Below are 17,928 nucleotides of genomic sequence, written 5' to 3'. Positions count from 1 at the left end.
CTCCACAAGGGCTGTGGTGGAGAAAACCATCGGTCTTCTCAAGATGCGCTTCCGATGCCTGGACTGCTCAGGTGGTGCACTCCAGTACCTCCCAGATCGTGTGTCGCTGATAGTGGTTGCATGCTGCGCTCTGCACAATCTTGCGCTGGAAAGAGGGGACGCAGTGGACGATGAAGACATCGACGCAGTGGCTGTCGCTGCACAGGATGAGTCCAGCAGTGAGTCTGAGGATGAGGGATGAACACGCACAAGGAAATGCTGAGGAGGTAGACGCTGATCTGGGCATACTCTAGGGAGGCAGGGACACCCGGGAGGCTTTAATCCAATGAACCTTCAGCTAGCACAACACATAAGGAGCTCCAGGACAAGCCTGGGCTGTAGGCTCCATACTTGATACCTAAGTGCAAAATCTGCTTGGTTAGGAACATTAACTAAGGTCCTTGTCAATAAAGCTGAATGTCCCACAAATCACTCATAGCATTTTTGGAAACCATCCACCTGCAGAAGAAAAGAGACACCCTCAGCCATGGTGACATGTCTGAATTTAATATTACAACCAAAGAAACTTAATGAAACAAATCACACCAATTTATAAAGACCTCGTCTCAGGCCAACACAAAAGCACCAGTGATAAACCCGTGGTGTGCCTAAGGTGCCTTATGTTTACATTTCTGGATGCTATGTCTTGGTGCTGCCCCATCGCTAGGAGTGACATCTGAGACAGCCTGCTGACTCTGCTGTCCTGTTGGCCTCGATGACCTTCGTGGTCGTCCTCTGGCCCGTGGAGCCTGTGCTGGCCCCGCCTGGGAGAGAGCTGCCAGTTCCACAGCTGGCATCTCCCCATTTGTCGCAGCCTCATCGGATGCAACGGTCACTGGCAGAGGGGCGGAGGAGCTGCTGCCCTCATCCGGAGCGCCGAGAGGTGCCCGCAGAGACGACAGGCAGCTGCTGCACCGACGTGAGGTCGCTCCAGACCTCCCTGCTCACCGTGGATGGGTGGGCACCGAGCTGGGAACTTTGGTGCCCAGACCATCTCCCACATTGGCACTGACCAGCTGAGGTAAATGCCGATTTGAGGGCTTGCTGGTCCACGCGCATCCCCAGGAAGCATGGATGCATCTCCTGGAGGAGCCTCTCCACGAGAGTCGCCACTGTCTCCATGGAGACACTTGGCATTCAGGCATGAGGCTCACTGCTTCGGTGATAGTCCGCGTAGACTCCTCCACCAAGGACACCAAGCCAAGCATAGCCTCATGTATCACCACCAGATGCTCCCGCACACTCGGCCGCATTTCCTGCATTTGCTGCATCGCGGACAACTCCAGAGGCACATCCTCAGGCACCGAGCATATGCCTGGTCCCCTGCAGTCCTCTGACTGCTGGCGCCATGGGCACTCTCTGTCTCTGCCAGTTCCTCCAGCAACTGTGAAGTGCCCTCACTGCTGTGTCCCGGGACACTAACCAATGTTCTAATTCCCACTGAGGCGCTAGTATCTGCGCCAGTGCCTGCCTGTCTAAGATGGTGTGATGCTGGTGAGACTTCAGGCCCCTCAGGTGTGAGAGAGGGCCTCTGCTGTTCCTCCTCCCGGCCCTGCTCCACTGATGCTGAAAGGAAGAACAAGGACATTGGATCAGTTAACGTGGAGACAATGTCAATGTGCATCCCTGTCCCCCGGATCATTATGCGCTCATCCTTCCATAAGCAATGGTCAAGCCATGTTGCAAACTTCAATCACTGAACATTCAGCATTGCTATGGCTGTTGGAAGAACAATGGTGACCTCACTGCTGGCCAAACATACCTGCCCGTGGCACCCCAGCCTCACCAACACCGGTGGACCTGGACGCATGGCACCTCTCCAAATCTAGGGTCTCCTGCTCGAAGCGGCTGAGAATTGCCAACTGTGCCAGGCTGCTACCAGTCCTCACCCGCTCAGCAGCATTCTTCCCCTGAGAATGAGAGAAGAGCATTGATTCGTGCTGCTTGTACCTGGACTCTCTTCGCACACGGCCCACCCCAACCAGAGTGGGACATATCAGGGCTCCAGTGCCTCCTCACCCCGCTGCTGCCAAACATTCACACAAAGATGCTAGGCCTGGCCCCCTCCCCCGCACCATGGTCCCCCGCATCTCCTGTGGCCAAATGCTGCCTACATCACATTTGGCACCACATGGTCTAACCTTCCATAGCAAGGAGGCGCAAGTACATGGAGCACAGAGCGCAGCAGATGGTTCATTGCCACGCCACCTTGAAGCTCCCCTCCCAGCATCTCATCACCCTGACTTTGACATGTCCTGGAGTTCCAGCACTGTGCCTGGTGCAGCTCCTCCAGATTGCCCCCAAAACAGTCATGTGGGTCTCAGTGTACCACCATGCGGCGGGTGCAGAACCCATCTCTTCATCACCCTCTCAGGGTGACCTCGGCATGGGCAATATCTGCTGCCCACCCAGCGAAGGACACATGCTGTCAATGATTCAATGCAGTCACTACACTCAGACTTGGGGGTCGGGTGGGGGGCACCAGGGGGAAAGCCTACCTGTTGGGTTAAGTGACCAATGCCAACATGGTACTCACCCTACCCGAGTGCAACAGGTCGTTGAGGCGCCTGCGACACTGGATCCAGATGTGCCGCACCACGTCGTGGGAGCTCACCACCTCCGCCACCTCCGCCACCTCCTCCCAGGCGCGTTTGGTCATGTGGTGGTCCTTTTCCTCCCATCCTGGGGAACGAGGACCTCCCGCCGCGCTGCCACCTCCTTGAGGAGGGCAGCAAGGCAATCATCCAAAAAACGAGGGGCACACTGCTCCCCACCCTACCCTCCTGCCTGGCCTGCTCACCAGCAGCGCTCTGGGCAGCCTTTCCGCTGGCCATGATTCACAGCCTTTGAAAGGCTGCAGCAATTTTTAAAAATGGGCCGCCGGGTCACCATGGACCCGGAGATCATTGCATTCCCTCCGCAGCCTGCCCACTCCCGCTGTCCTTGGGAGCCGTGATTCACGCTGGGCGGGCCTTAATTGGCCTGCCCGCGTAAAATGGCGGCGCGGGCCACAATTGGGTCCACGCCCTCTCCCGCTCCGTCCACCCAACAGACAGAAAATTCTGCCCCAAAGAAAACATGAGTTCCCTAAACTCAGTCTCCCAGTAGCCTTGTAGTATTTCTTGTCTCAGAGTTGAAAATCCCTGCCTTCACTCTCTGACACACACTGAACTCTTCTCTGTCTTTTTCTGTGTCACTTGACCACTGTCATTAGGCAACAGCCCAGTTTTTTTCTACGTTGTGTTTTTTTTTCCAAAATCACTAAACTTCTAATGCTGTTTTACCCCATCTCTTTAACTTCAGTGGTCCATGAGTAGTGTTGGAAATGCACTTACTTTCTGCAAACCAGTTCCTTTAACTGCTGCGTCTGGCTCCTGGATCCTGGAAAACTCAGCTCTGACTTCTAAAGGCAAATGGATCCCAAAGACTACAGCCCTATTTAAATGTTAGAATGACAGATCCGCTTGTCCATGGCAGGTAACTCAAACTTAGCACAGAATTAGACAAGTGGGTTGGAATTGGACTTCACATTATTACCAAAATAACAGTCACCACCCTTTCCCCACAAAACTCTCCCACCTATCATGAGGATGTTAAAATTCCTTCCACTGTCTTTTACTGCTGAAGATGGTTGAAGACCGACCTTTATTAATAAATTGTGTTAGCACCAATTCACATTGCAGAATATAATGCTATATTCCCACTAACCTTCCGTCATCTCTTACCCGCTTTACAAACTCCACAAAAACTGATCACACTATTTACTGAAATTAGGACTGGGCAAAGTTTTACACCTTTAAAGATTTCTGGGTGGCAGAGACTTCCAAAGTAATTTGTAACCTCAAAAACCTCTCTGGTGAGATCGAAGCGCTGTGGTGACACTATCACAAGATGACAGATGTTTTTTTTCTCTCTTCTGTCCACCCACATATTACAGGATTTCATTCTCGTTTCTTCAGCTAATCAGGTGCTGTTGTTCCTATGACTACCTGGTCGCCGATTCAGCAGGCTTATTTAACGTGGGGAACTATAGGTAAAAAAGCCTCACAAAATAAAATAAATACAGAGGAAAAACAAAAGAGTTAAAAGGTATTGCCAGAAGAAAGTTGAAAAGTGCTGTTGGAGCACAAGAGCCTGGCTCCCTTCGGGGCATTACACAGAGTACACCAGGGAGCTTCCAACGAACACTTCAGTAATCAGAAAATACAATGTTATTTCTCTGTGTGCAAAAAAGACATGAAAAGAAAAATAAACAGCATAATAAGTATGTACGCACACAAGTCCTGACGTTTGCTTTCATTCCAGGGCTTAAAATATTTTCTCCTCCTCAGCTCCCCATATCCAGCTTGCAGATGCCGCTCTACCTCCTACTGCCTGCATTTCCTTTTGAATGCTACCTGTCCATTGCCAGGTCCATTAGCTTTAAATAATGAAGATTAATTGCTACGTACTTGAGCATAAAATATCTTTTTCTAATGTTAGTGCTTCAATTTTCATCCTAGCATTCTTATACGTTTCTTCTCCTGAAAGTCATGGTTCCAGCTGGTGCATGTGTTAAGGACAATAGCAATAGTCCCAGTCTTTATGTGTGAAAGCTGATTCTGGTGGATAATTAATCCATTGGAACTACTACAACTCAAACCAAATACATCCTGACCCATGTGCTTCCAGCATGAGCTACTCAATACTGATAAACATTGAGAGCCATAGCTAATTCTCTCCTCTTTAGGAAAGAGATACTGTGATGTCTCCATCCCCCAGTCAGGTTAGACTGGTAAAACTAGAAATCAAAAAATGAATTTTTCTTGGTACAAATGGCTCGGTTGCCACACCATTTGATGCAGGAAAGTGAGTTGAGGCAGAAGATCAGTTATGACCATATTGAATGATAGAGTGGACTTGCGGGGTCCTATAGTCTACTCTTGCTCCTATTTTTTATTTTCTTATTTATGCACTGTACTTTGAGGGGTGATGACCAAAAAAGACTGAGTATATAGGATGGTGCTCAAAGAAAGCATTTCCCAAACTACATCTTTTCAGTTGTCCTGGTGGAGAAGTCACATTCACAGGGAGCGTGAGCCAGTGCTGGGTTACAACATGATTACAATTCTCTTAATTCTCTGACTCTCAATCCCAGCAGATTGGCGTTCAGATTTGGGAATGTGGAATCACCTAGTTTATTTCTACAAAGCATCTATAAAACTGCACGCTTTTGCACTGGGTCTCGAGAGTAAAGCAATTTTACCATTCAGTCAAGAAAGTAACACTTGTCTAGCCATGACCCTCTGCAGCCACAGAGAATCGTTTGCACATTGGCTATTTTAGTAAGATAAATGCTAAGTGGCATGCATGGTAGAAGGGTCTGGCACATACAGGGTTAATGTGGGACTGAGTACAGTGCTGCCCACAGAGCGCTTGTAAGAAGCCACACTCCCCAGACCCAGGGGTCAATGTGGTGTTGAGTAGAGACAGGTTAAGACCTAAGCATGGAGGTTGCTCCTAGCCTGTACCCTTTACTGTACATGTGTGAATAATTCTACTTGTAATTAAGTTTTACAGGTAACTGTAAGACTATGAAGACTACTTTAAGAGACATCGCTCTGTAACCAACATCCTCCCAACATGGTGGCAGCTGGGGATCAAAAACTACCAACCTAGCTAAAATGCTGAAACAAGCCGAGATGCTGGATGACTAAGACAAAACTTTAACAAAAATTCTGACCTGAGGGAAGCTCCCAACAGAAGCTGAAGACGCAGAGAAACTTTGCCAAAAAACACTCCAGAGTAAAGGCCTGGAAGCTGAAGGCAGAGATTTTTACTGCAGCAGACGACTTCATTGAATCTCCCTTGGAAGTCCAGCTTCAAATCACAGAGTCCACAGAGCCTGCAAGGATGAGCTGAATCATTTAAAGTTCCAGGCTGCAGCCAGCCCTGAGAACCCTTCCCCTAATTCGATATCAGAGGCGCCATTAAAGGAAAGCCCATCACTAAAACCCCATTCCCCAACTGCAGCCCCAACATGTGGCCTCCGAACTCATAAATTCAGAAAAAGAATTAATTATTTAAATTCTCTCGCGAACATCGTGACTATTCAGCTCAGAAAACGGCAAGCATAACTTTAAATTCCAATTTATTGTTACTCATCATAGCAAACTGTGGAACAAAATAAGTCAGAACACATCTGATCCAGGCAGCCATTATTAACAGTCTTCTTCAGGGAGCATGCCATCACCATTTTGTGGAGCCTGCCAAAACCGGCAAGCACGGGAAATCCCTTTGTCTCGGAGTCAACGGCGACACCATCTTGAAAGCCTATAAGCTCTTAAGGCTTCACATACAATTTTTAAAAATTTAACATGGATCATAGTTTAACACTTGCAACACGATTTGGGCTAACCCAAGGCCCAGACCAGTCCCAAATTGAGGTCTTTGGAGGAAATAATTTTTTAAGGTACAGCATTATTTCTGCTTTAAATAAAAAGTCAAAAGAAGAGCAGGTGAACAAGCTGCTTTACTCTATAGGCCCAATTGCAGATGACATAATTGTAAGATGGGGTATTAATGAGTCATTTGCCAAATTCGAGCAGGTATTCAAATTTTTTGACATTTATTTTAACTTGTGAAGCAATAAAATACTGGAGAGAGCTAAATTCAATAAGACAGCCCAACTGCCTGGGGAACCTGTCAATTCCTTCATAAATGATCTCTACAGGATGGCAGAGGGATATAAATAAAGAGATTTAAAATCTGAATTTATCAGAGACAAAGTAGTGGTGTGTGTAACAGACAATGCATTCTCTGATATCCTATGAGCTAAAGAAGATCTAAAGAAGATTCCACAGTATTTTGCTTTTGAAGATCTAACCCTGGGAGAGGCAATCCAAATAGTTAGGCTGTCTGAGCTTCTGAACAGCACAAGGCAATCTTAAAGAGCGAAAATAAAACATGGGGCAGAAACCGACCCTCAGTCCAGCTTATCAGGCCGCAAAGACACAAAGACAATCCAAGTCAGGGAAAGCAATTCCCAAACCATCCAGCATAGCAACCTTGCCAGCACGGTGGTGCAAAGTGCTCTCAAAAAGAGAGATCAGTGTCCTGCAAGTACAGCCCAATGCTTCCACTGTAACAGGAAGATACACTATGGAAACCTGTGCAAGTTAAAACCCCAGAAACACGCAGAAGGCCCAAAGGTGATCCACAAGGTTGAGACTGTAAACCCAGAAGACACACAACCATGCTTCTTGGGTGAGGTCAAGGATTGTGGTTTCTCATTCTGGAATGCAGACATCTTTATCAATAGATATCTAACAAATTTTAAATTAGATTCAGGTGCAAGTGTAACAATCCTGTCGGACAAAGAATGGTGGCTCAAAGACCTCTGGCTTTGAAAGGTGGACACTCCACTTTACAGGGCAGGAGGAATTTGTCTTCCAGTCATTGGCATGATCTTGGTGGCAAACAGATCTTTGAGTTAATATACATCTTCCACAACTGGCCTTTCTCTCTCCTGAGCAGGGATGCCTGGGTAGCCTTGGATCTCCTCCAGACAGCAGAGGATGTCAAGACAACCATTGTCGTTAGCCAACCAGAACTGCACAGTCCCAAGTATGCAAACAATAACGAATATTCAGACTCAGACTTCAGCTCTAAACTCTCTTCTCTCTCTGCGGAGTAGGTTTGCCCATCCTTATTGCAAGCCCTGGAAAACCCCCGGTGGTCAGACCAGCCTACCATCCACGTGCTAACCATGACGCCTCCAGTGGAAGTGGTACAAGAGAGTGATCAGCAGCCTGGGAAGCCTCTACCTCCAACTACAAAAATGGTACAGCTGGTCAACACAGCAACCACTGTGCACACACCGCAGCTTCCAGCCAGCATGCCACTACCACAAGGGATGCTGGAAACTGATATCAGTCTCCCACCATCGACAAGAGGTGAGCATGGTGCAGAGTTGAGTGTACCATTAAACATTCTTCTCACCACAAGAATGCTTTTCCTCGATCACAGAGGGTATCTAGACGGCCCACATGTAGAAAGGAGAAAAAAAAGAAACGATTTGGAAACTAACACAATGTCCCACAAGAAATGATTTAAAATAACAGCAACCACTGGTCAATGCAACAGCCAACCCGGCCAAATGCAGTTCAACACGAACAAATGGAAGAAAAGAATGAAAGCATGCCCAAATACCAGTCCCAACTCCAAGTCAACAGGAAGAATCAGAACCAACAGAGCCTACCACTCCTCCGACAGAATGGCGAATGAGATATGGAAGGGTTAAAAGGAATACCACCTGAACCTGTAACTTCAAGGACTTGAAGGAGGGAGATGGGATAGTGAGAATGTTGTAACAATGCTAATATAGTAATAGCAATAATGTGGTAACAACAATGTAAATTTATGAGACTGGTAACAATATAAGACAAAGTAAATTAGTGTAATATACATTGGGTAAAGACTTCAGTGGGGAGGTGTGGTATAAGGATCTGGCACAAAGAAGGGTTAATGTGGTACTGTGTACAGTGCTGCTCACACAGTGATGCAAGAAGGCACATTCCCCAGACCCAGAGGTTAGTGTGGTGCTGATTAGAGCTGGGTTAAGACTTATGCATGAAGTTTGCTCCTAGCCTGTACTCGTTACTGTACATGTGTAAATGGTTCTATTTGTTAATAAAGATTTACAGTTAACCCTCTGAAGACTATGAAGACTTCTTTAAGAGACACAGTTCTGTAATCAACACCTTCCTAACAGCACATACAATAGTGAGCTGTTCCAAACCAGTGTGTTGGATCATATAAATTGTACAGCAGTGTATATTCACAGAAATTTGAAACACAGAAGAAAGCCCTTTTGGTCCATCTTATTTGTGTCAGTTGAAAAACAGCTATCGCGTCTAATCTCACTTTCTAGCTCCTGGTCCATAGCCTTGTAGTTTACGGCACTTCAAATGCACATCCAAGTGCTTTTCAAAAGCAACAAGGGTTTCTGCCTCCACCACCCTTTCAGGCAGTGAGTTCCATACCTCCATCAGCCTCTAGGTGAGAAAGATTCCCAACTCCCCTTTAACTCTTCTGCTGATTCATTTAAATTTATTCCCCTTGAATATTGGCCACTCTGCTAAGAAAATAAGTCCTTCCTATTCATTCTATAGAGGCCCATCATAATTTTATAAACCTCAATTAAATCTGTCCTCAGCCTCCTCTGTTCCAAAGTAAATAACCCCAGCCTGTCCAATTTTTCCTCATAGCTATAAGATCTCTATTCCTGATAATAGCTTCATAAATCTCCCCTCTCTAATGTGATCATATCCTTTTTGTAATGCGGTCACCAGAAATGTACACAGTTACAGTCTAATTAGTGTTTAATACAGCTCTAGCATAACCTCTCTGCTGTTATAACCCATGCCTCGTTAATGTAAGGAACATATCTTTTTATTTCTGTTGGACTGTTGTAAAAAACATATCTTTTTTTTATTTTCTATTGGACTGTGGATAAGAATTACAATGGCTGCAGTTTAAAGGACATGACCACTGGAACAGGATGAGAGATATATACAATGTTGCAGTCCTGGGACAGAGTGTGCCATGAAAGACAGGATGGTGCTAGAAAGGAATCAAGGGAGCTGCCTGACAACAGCATTTTAATTGGCTCCTGACCAGGTGTCCAGGGTTTTGTGTGGTAGCAATACAGCAGAAAGCTCCTGGCCTGCAAAGAGAAAACATCTAAAATCTCTTTTCCTCATATCGCTCTAACCTGCTCTCTCTCGGGGGAAACCTTTGTAAAAAGGAAAAGGGGAAAACCACTATTAGAGGCATTGAAAAGCAAGTGCTCAACCAGTGAACTAAATACTGAAAATGCTGGAAGACCACCTCGTGTCATCAACAAGAACTGAAAGGAATTTGGAAGACATCAATCAAAATCAACCTATCGAATCCTGTACCCCAGATCCCACCTTTAAAATCCATGTTTTGTGTGTCTTATGTGTTGTGTGTGTGTGTGTGTGTAGGTGTTTTAGAAGGGGGTAGAGTTTAAGTTATAGTGTTAGAAATTAGCAGTTCATATTTCTTTCTTTTGCCACTGGTTAAAGACAATTTGTTCAATAACAGTTATTTACTTATTAAGTTTACAAACCTGGTGCTCATATTCTGTTAACCTAAATTAAACAGTTAGGTAGAATTGGGGCAATCTGGTAGTTTGGACAAACTTTTCACATTTGTCGCAATTCGGGGAACAGTGGGACTTGACATTACAGCGCACTGTCCCCAGTGAGTCATGACACTAATGAAAAGAAATATCCTGTTTGCCTTCTTAACCACATATCTACCTGCCCAGCAACATTTAGGGATCTGTGAACATGCACACCATGTCCCCTATCACCTTATCAGTATCCTACCATTTAACGTGTATTCCCTTGCCTTGTTGTGCTCCTCAAGTGTAATACCTCACATTCCCCGATTGAATTCATTTTGCCGCTTCTCTGCACACCTTGCCCATCCATATCTGCCTGCGGTCTATAGCTTTCTTTTTTTTATATTTGTTAATGAGATGTGGGAATCACTAGCTACATCAGCATTCATTGCCCATCCCTAATTGCCTTTGAGAAGGTGGTGGTGAGCTGCCTTCTTGAACCGCTGCAGTCCATGTGGTGTAGGTACACCTAGAGTGCTGTTATGAGGGAGTTCCAGGATTTTGACCTAATGACTTTCTCACTATCAACCACATGGCCAATTTTTGTATCATCTGCAAGTTTCTTAATCATGTCCCCTCTATTTAAGTCTAAATCATTGACATATACCACAAAATGCAAGGGACCTAGTACTGAGCCCTGCAGAACCCCATTGGAAACAGCCTATACTACCAGTTTCCTTCAGGCTTTCAAATGTAGGGACAGATATCTTGCCTTTGTTAACTTGACTGAAAAATAGACACAAGTAAAAAGAGGTTGACAGTCGGGAGAAAGTGACAACAGCTTATTATCTGTGCTTTTTTCAGCATGCTGACCTTCCAAAAGGCAGAAAATGCTGGCAAAAAACTGAGATTAAGAATGGAACTTATTGATCAAAGGCCTTGTTGGAGGTTACCTATGCAACATTCTACAGCTATAACATGACACTGAATAGTAAGGAACTTTACTCCAGGTCAATAGCCTGGATTTTCAGCTTGGACAAAATCCTGAGTGGGAGTACAGCGGGGCATGATTCACCCCGCTACCCGCCCCCCCCACCGCCCCGTCTGATTTTTAGTGGCTCGACTCTGGTGTAATTTGCAGGAACAGGCTAATTAAACCATTTGGAGTGAACTCCAAGCACCAGGAATGTCTCGTATTCAGAGCTTGCATGTAGGGAAAGGATATCAGTGTGCCATTGTATGATCTGCAATAGTTTAAAGGGACAGGCATTCACAAAAAGGGATTTACAGCAGAGCAGAATGTTTTTTTCTAGCAGGAGTCTCCCAGGTTGTCAAATGCAGCTGTGAACTTGCTGCTGGAGGAAGTCAAGCAGAGGAGCGAGAGAGGTCCTGCTAAAACAGTATGGACCTCCAAGGCAACAGCATGGACCTCCAAGGCAGCAGCATGGACCTCCAAGGCAGCAGCACAGTGGAAATGGGTGGTGGTAGTCAAGGCAATCAGTGTTAACATAATTGCCACAAGTACAGAACTAAAATGCAGAAAGCAGTAAAATCACCTTACAATATCACCAATGTAAATGTATCCAACCACACCTCTCGGAATGGACAGTACTAAGTATATCAGCCTCTCTTTTTGAATTGCTCACCATTAATCCAAGAGGCCATGTTACACCCCTCAGGAGACACCAGATGCTAGGAGTGGACACCCTTAGTCATTTGGGTATATATTACCATTACATGCATTACCATGTGCTTAGTATAAATGACCACACTGATGCTCCATAGTGCGCAAATCATAGAATGTATGATTGATATGGTATGTCATTCATTCTACCCTTTCTTTCAACAGCCCTGGCACCTTCTAAACTTTATACCAAAACGCCAACCCTAGCTGAATCTCCACCACTTGCTGTTTGCTGATCCTTACTATTTGCCCATATTGCCTTTAGGTACCAGAGCTGTGAGCATTGATTCATGGTGATTTAATTCAGTTTCTGCAGTATATTCCCTTTCGCGTCATATACAACATATTTTGGACAAGTTTTCAACATTTACTTCAATTATTTTACTTGCTACAGTAATAGCAGTATGCACTATTAGAGTACTTTAATGTAATAAAGCAAATAGTGAAAATAGTAATATTCCTGTTTGTGATGTCACAGTTTCTATTTCTTTGTATAGGGGAGACAGTTCATCTCCACCTCTGTGTTGATGGTGCTTCATTGCTACACTTGCCAATATTTGTAGGAGTTCATTGATAAATTTTCATTTTCTCTGTTGGCGCTGGATGTTTTTCTAACAAATTAGCACTCTACAGCCAGATCATTAAACATTTTGATGTTTATAGTGGTTAAGAGACTCATTCTCTGCTTGAAACATGTTAAAGGATCATTATCACAGGTACAATGAGATTCACTGCTACTTTTCATAACACACTGACAATTTATACTCTCATAAGTTGAACGATTGAAAGTTTTGTCTTCCCAACATTCTGTGAGTGGCTTGTTAATTTGGACAGAACATGTTTTCCTCTCATTTATAGTGTAAGAGAAATGGTAGGCCCATACAGTGAAGATCAGTAAAGAATCTATGTCCTACGTTGCCAGTATATGCCTACCTCTTTGCAGTTCTTTTGGCTCCAGATCATTTCAGGTTAATGTGATCCAATGCTACATTTGCTTGCATAATTGCTGTGGCTGACCAAATTACCTTTCTAATATAACAATACTAAGGTGTCAATCTTGGCTCTGTGGTAGAGTCTCACTTGAGTCAAACGGTTTTGAGTTCAGCTCCCACCTAGAGAGCTGAGCAAATAATCTAGGCTGACACTTCAGTGAAGTGCTTTTCTTTGTCTGAGGGAGTTCTGCTACAATGGGGGGCTGTCTTTAGGATAAGATGTTAAAACAAGGACAAAAACAGAATTACCTGGAAAAACTCAGCAGGTCTGGCAGCATTGGCGGAGAAGAAAAGAGTTGACGTTTCGAGTCCTCATGACCCTTCAGCAGAACACTGAAACAAGGTCCTATCTGCTGTCTCAAGTGAATGAAAACAATCCCAAGACAAAGATCCCATGGCATTATTCGAAGAAGGAGCCCTGCTTGGTGCCCTGGCCAATATTTATTTCTCATTCAATCTTGCTAAAACAAATGATTTTGCAACTATCTCATTGCTGTTTGTGGGACTTTGCAGTGTGTAAATTGACTGCTGCATTTTCTACATTGCAAAAATATTTACACCTCAAAAGCACTTAATTGGCCATAAAGCACTTTGTGATGTGCTTGTAGGCTATGTAAATGCAAGTTCTTTCTTGCTTAATTCAGTTTTACACATTGTTTCATATGCTTCATCATCTTCACTGATTCCCCCCTTGAGCTCTATTGTTTAATTTGATTCACTCCACATGATATCAAGAAACGGCTGAAGGCACTGGATACTGCAAAGGCTATGGGCCCTGACAATATTCCGGCAATAGTATTGAAGACTTGTGCTCCAGAACTTGCAGTGCCCCGAGCCAAGCTGTTCGAGTACAGCTACAACATTGGCATCTATCCGGCAATGTGGAAAATTGTCCAGGTATGTCCTATAAACAAAAAGCAGGACAAATCCAACCCAGCCAATTACCGCCCCATCAGTCTACTCTCGATCATTAGTAAAGTAATGGAAGGGGTCATCAACAGTGCTATCAAGCAGCACTTGCTTAGCAATAACCTGCTTACTGAAGCCCAGTTTGGGTTCCGCCAGGGCCACTCAGCTCCTGACCACATTACAGCCTTGATTCAAACATGGACAAAAGAGCTGAACTGCCGAGGTGAGGTGAGAGTGACTGCCCTTAACATCAAGGCCACGTTTGACTGAGTGTGGTATCAAGGAGCCCTAGCAAAACTGGAGTCAATGGGAATCAGGGGGAAAGTTCTCCACTGGTTGGAGTCATACCTAGCACAAAGGAAGATGGTTGTGGTTGTTGGAAGTCAGTCATCTCAGCTCCAGGACATCACTGCAGGAGTTCCTCAGGGTAGTGTCCTCGGCCCAACCATCTTCAGCTACTTCATCAATGACCTTCCTTCCATCATAAGGTCAGAAGTGGGATGTTCGCTGATGATTGCACAATGTTCAGCACCATTCACGACTCCTCAGATACTGAAGCAGTCCATGTCTAAATGCAGCAAGACCTGGACAATATCCAGGCTTGGGCTGACAAGTAGCAAGTAACATTCACGCCATACAAGTGTCAGGCAATGACCATCTCCAACAAGAGAGAATCCAACCATTGCCTCTTGATGTTCAGTGGCATTACCATTACTGAATCCCCCAATATATCAACATCCTGGGGGTTACCATTGACCAGGAACTGAACTGAATAGTCATATAAAAACTGTGGCTACAAGAGCAGGTCAGGGGATAGGAATCGTGCAATGAGTAACTCACCTCCTGACTCCCCAAAGCCTGTCCATCATCTACAAGGCATAATTCAGGAGTGTGGTGGAATACTCTCCACTTGCTTGGATGAGTGAAGCTCCCACAACACTGGAGAAATTGGACACCGTCCAAGATAAAGCAGTCTGCTTGATTGGCACCACGTCCACAAACATTCACTCTCTCCACAACCGACACACAGGAGCAGCAGTGTGTACATCTACAAGATGCACCACAGCAACTCACCAAAGCTCCTTTGACAGCACCTTCCAGACCCAAGACCACTACCACCTAGAAGGACAAGGACAGCAGATAGATGGGAACACCACCGCCTGGAAATTCCCCTCCAAGCCACTCACCATCCTGACTTGGAAATATATCACCATTCCTTCACTGTCGCTGGCTCAAAATCCTGGAACTCTCTTCCTAATAGCACTGCGGGTGTACCTACAGCACATGGACTGCAGCGGTTCAAGAAGGAAGCTCACCACCACCTTCTCAAGGGCAATCAGGGATAGGCAATGAATGCTGGCCCAGCCAGCAAAGCCCACATCCCGTGAATAAATAAAAATAAATAAAAAATTCCCTTCTTCACTCAGGAGAATGCATTATTCAAATATAATGTAATATTGTAATTCATTTCATATCTGTTTTCATGAACAGTCAACAAAATAATGCTAATAAAATGAGGATTAATATTTATTAATCCATTTATAAGTAAAATATATGCCAACTTTATTTGCAGGTTGACGACATCTTCATGGGGTATCATCTGTTATGCTTTATCTAGCGTCATGAATGATTGCACATTAAGTACAATAAAGATATATTGAAGTGATAAATATATTAACATATCCTATACACGTGGTTTATGAATTCCATTTATTCCTTTTTACACTGAATATTTTACTTTCAATCTATACTTCCCACTCCTACTTTCACAGTCAACTACAAAAATAAATAAGATATGGTAATATTGTTAAATATGGCACTATAGTTAATTGCCTTCTGCAAAGAATCACCTCTTCCCACTCTCACACCATTACATCTGCTGTCCCCTAAGAATCTATCCTTGGCCTCCTCCTGTTCGTCATCCACATATCACCCTTTGGCAACTTCATCTGAAAATACTGCGTCAGTTTCCCTATGTACACTGATGGCATCCCGTTCTGCTTCACAACCGCCTCCTGACTGTTCCGTTGTTGTAAAATTATCAGACTGCTGCTCTGACACCCAGTACTGGATGAGCAGAAATTTCCTCCAACTAAATATTCAGAAGACCAAAGTCATCACTTTTGGTGCCTGCCACAAAATCCCTTCCCCACCATCGACTCCATCCCTCTTCTTGGTGTCATACCTGATAAGTTCCAACCACATATCCTTGCCATCACTAAGAATGCCTATTTCCACCTCTATAACATTTCCTCACTCCATTCTTGTCTCAGTCCATCTGCTGCTGAGAACCTCATCCAAACCTTTATTATGTCTGCACTTGACTATTCTAATGGGCTCCTGGCTGACTGCCAACTTCCATCCTCTGTAAATTTCAAAACCCTGCTGTCCTTGTCTTAACCAATGCCCAGTCCCATCTGCCTATCATCACTCTGCTCAACTGGTGCATCCCTGGTTAGGCAACACCTTAAATTTTAAAATTCTTATCCTGGTTTTCAAATCCCCTTATGGTCTCACCGCTCCCTATCTTTATAATCTCCTCCAGTGCTATAACCGTCTGGGATATCTGCGCTCCTCCAATACTGGCCTCTTCAGTATTCCTGATTTTAACTGACCTATCGTTGCCAGCTGTGTCATCAATTGCCAAGGCTCTAAGCTCTGGAATTCCCTCCCTCAACCTCTTCACTTCTCTACCTCTTTCCTCCTTTGAGATGCTCCTTAAAACTCCTTGGCCAAGTTATTAGTCGTGAGCCCTAATATATCCTTACTAAGTTCGGTGTCAAATTTTGTTTGGTAATCCATGAAGTGCCTTGAGACCATCTACTATATGAAAGGCACTATGTAAATGCAAGTTTGTCTGACAGATTTTGAAAATAGTATTTTACTTCTGTCTTTGTAAATGTGGAAACCTATTTCTGCAAAAGAAAACGGTTTATATAAACTCATATTTGTGACACGAGCACTCAGAATGGCCTACCGTTATTGTCTTTATTCGACCACCTGGTTGTGTGCAGGTCCAGCCTGACTTGTTCATTAATAAACCACAGATTTCTCCTTCTGAACAGGGGATCATTTCACACCACTGCTTGCTCTTTACAACTCGCACTGCAAATAAAAAAAGGAATAGTTAAGACTTCCTTGAAAAATTAATTATAGAAACATGCTTCCAATAAATGCAAGATGGAGACAGTACAGTGTAGTAGGTTCACCAAGTCAGAAAATTATGGACGAGGGAAATCATTCTGCACATCTGAATCAGCCATGCAGAAGCACCCTACCAGCGTCCTGTCACACTGACATACTGTTGTTACAACCCTGGAAATGCTACTTGGGTTTAACCCAGGCTAAAGTGATGAAAGCCTTCTCTCTTTGGTTCTTGTCTGTGTCCCAGATGAAATGAATTTGGGCACTGTTAATCCAATCCTAGTGGATGCGGGCACACAGCAAAACACTGCACGTAATTTGTCACTGAATTGACAGTTTCATTAGCTAGCTAAAAGATGGCAACTGTACAAAGTGGACAAAGCTGTAATGGTGCAGGACGGAATGCTTTTCTGAGATTGGCTTTGAGGCAGATCATCAGGCTAAAACAGATAAAGGATTGCTCTGCTCTTAGCTGGGTTACAGATGAGCTAAGAGTGCTTGATGCTGAGATTGGATGGCAAAAATGAGATGTGCATTATTCAGAAGCAATGATGCACCTCAATCTTAATGAATCTATAAAATGTAAATTTCGTTTTGTAAAATAAAAAAAATACAAGATAGACAGATCCTGATAAATTCAACATGAACTCCTTGCAATGCTGTTCCTTCCTGTAATGTGAAGTTGACTGTCAGGACATCATCAAAGTTGGCCTGTCAAAATCTCCTGTAACCTCAGCATAATAACAGAGTGCAAGATTCCAAACAGAAACCAAGATAACAGAAGGCACATAAACCTATTTCGTTAAGAAACAAATCAAAGATTTTGTGCAAAGAATGTGAAAGTTAGACTGTAGGCCGAATTATATAAGGCAGATTCCCCAAACCCCCTACCCCTACCTATAAAGTCAGTGGGGAACATCAGCTGCCCCACAACTCTTCTGGGTCAGGGCGTCCTGCCTCAGAGAGCTGCTGGCCAATCAGAGGAACGGAGATGCGCAGTGTTGGATCAAGATTTGGGTCAGTGTTTGGGG

General features: G+C 44.5%; 1 protein-coding gene across 4 annotated transcripts in view; it reads right to left on the bottom strand.

Annotated features, from left to right (window-relative positions):
* Window positions 1–17,928, bottom strand: part of LOC144683528 (chemokine-like protein TAFA-5) — a 376,146-nt gene that overhangs the window by 154,402 nt on the left and 203,816 nt on the right. For all 4 annotated transcript variants that reach the window (XM_078546609.1, XM_078546607.1, XM_078546608.1 and 1 more), the window contains one exon: window positions 16,731–16,858. In XM_078546609.1, coding sequence (XP_078402735.1) covers window positions 16,731–16,858 — 128 coding nt within the window. The remainder of the gene's footprint in view (window positions 1–16,730; window positions 16,859–17,928) is intronic.

This window comes from Cetorhinus maximus, chromosome 8 (assembly GCF_964194155.1).
Source record: "Cetorhinus maximus chromosome 8, sCetMax3.hap1.1, whole genome shotgun sequence".
NCBI lineage: Eukaryota > Metazoa > Chordata > Chondrichthyes > Lamniformes > Cetorhinidae > Cetorhinus > Cetorhinus maximus.
The sequence above is the reverse complement of the archived record's forward strand: the minus strand, read 5'-3'. Positions and strand labels throughout refer to the sequence as shown.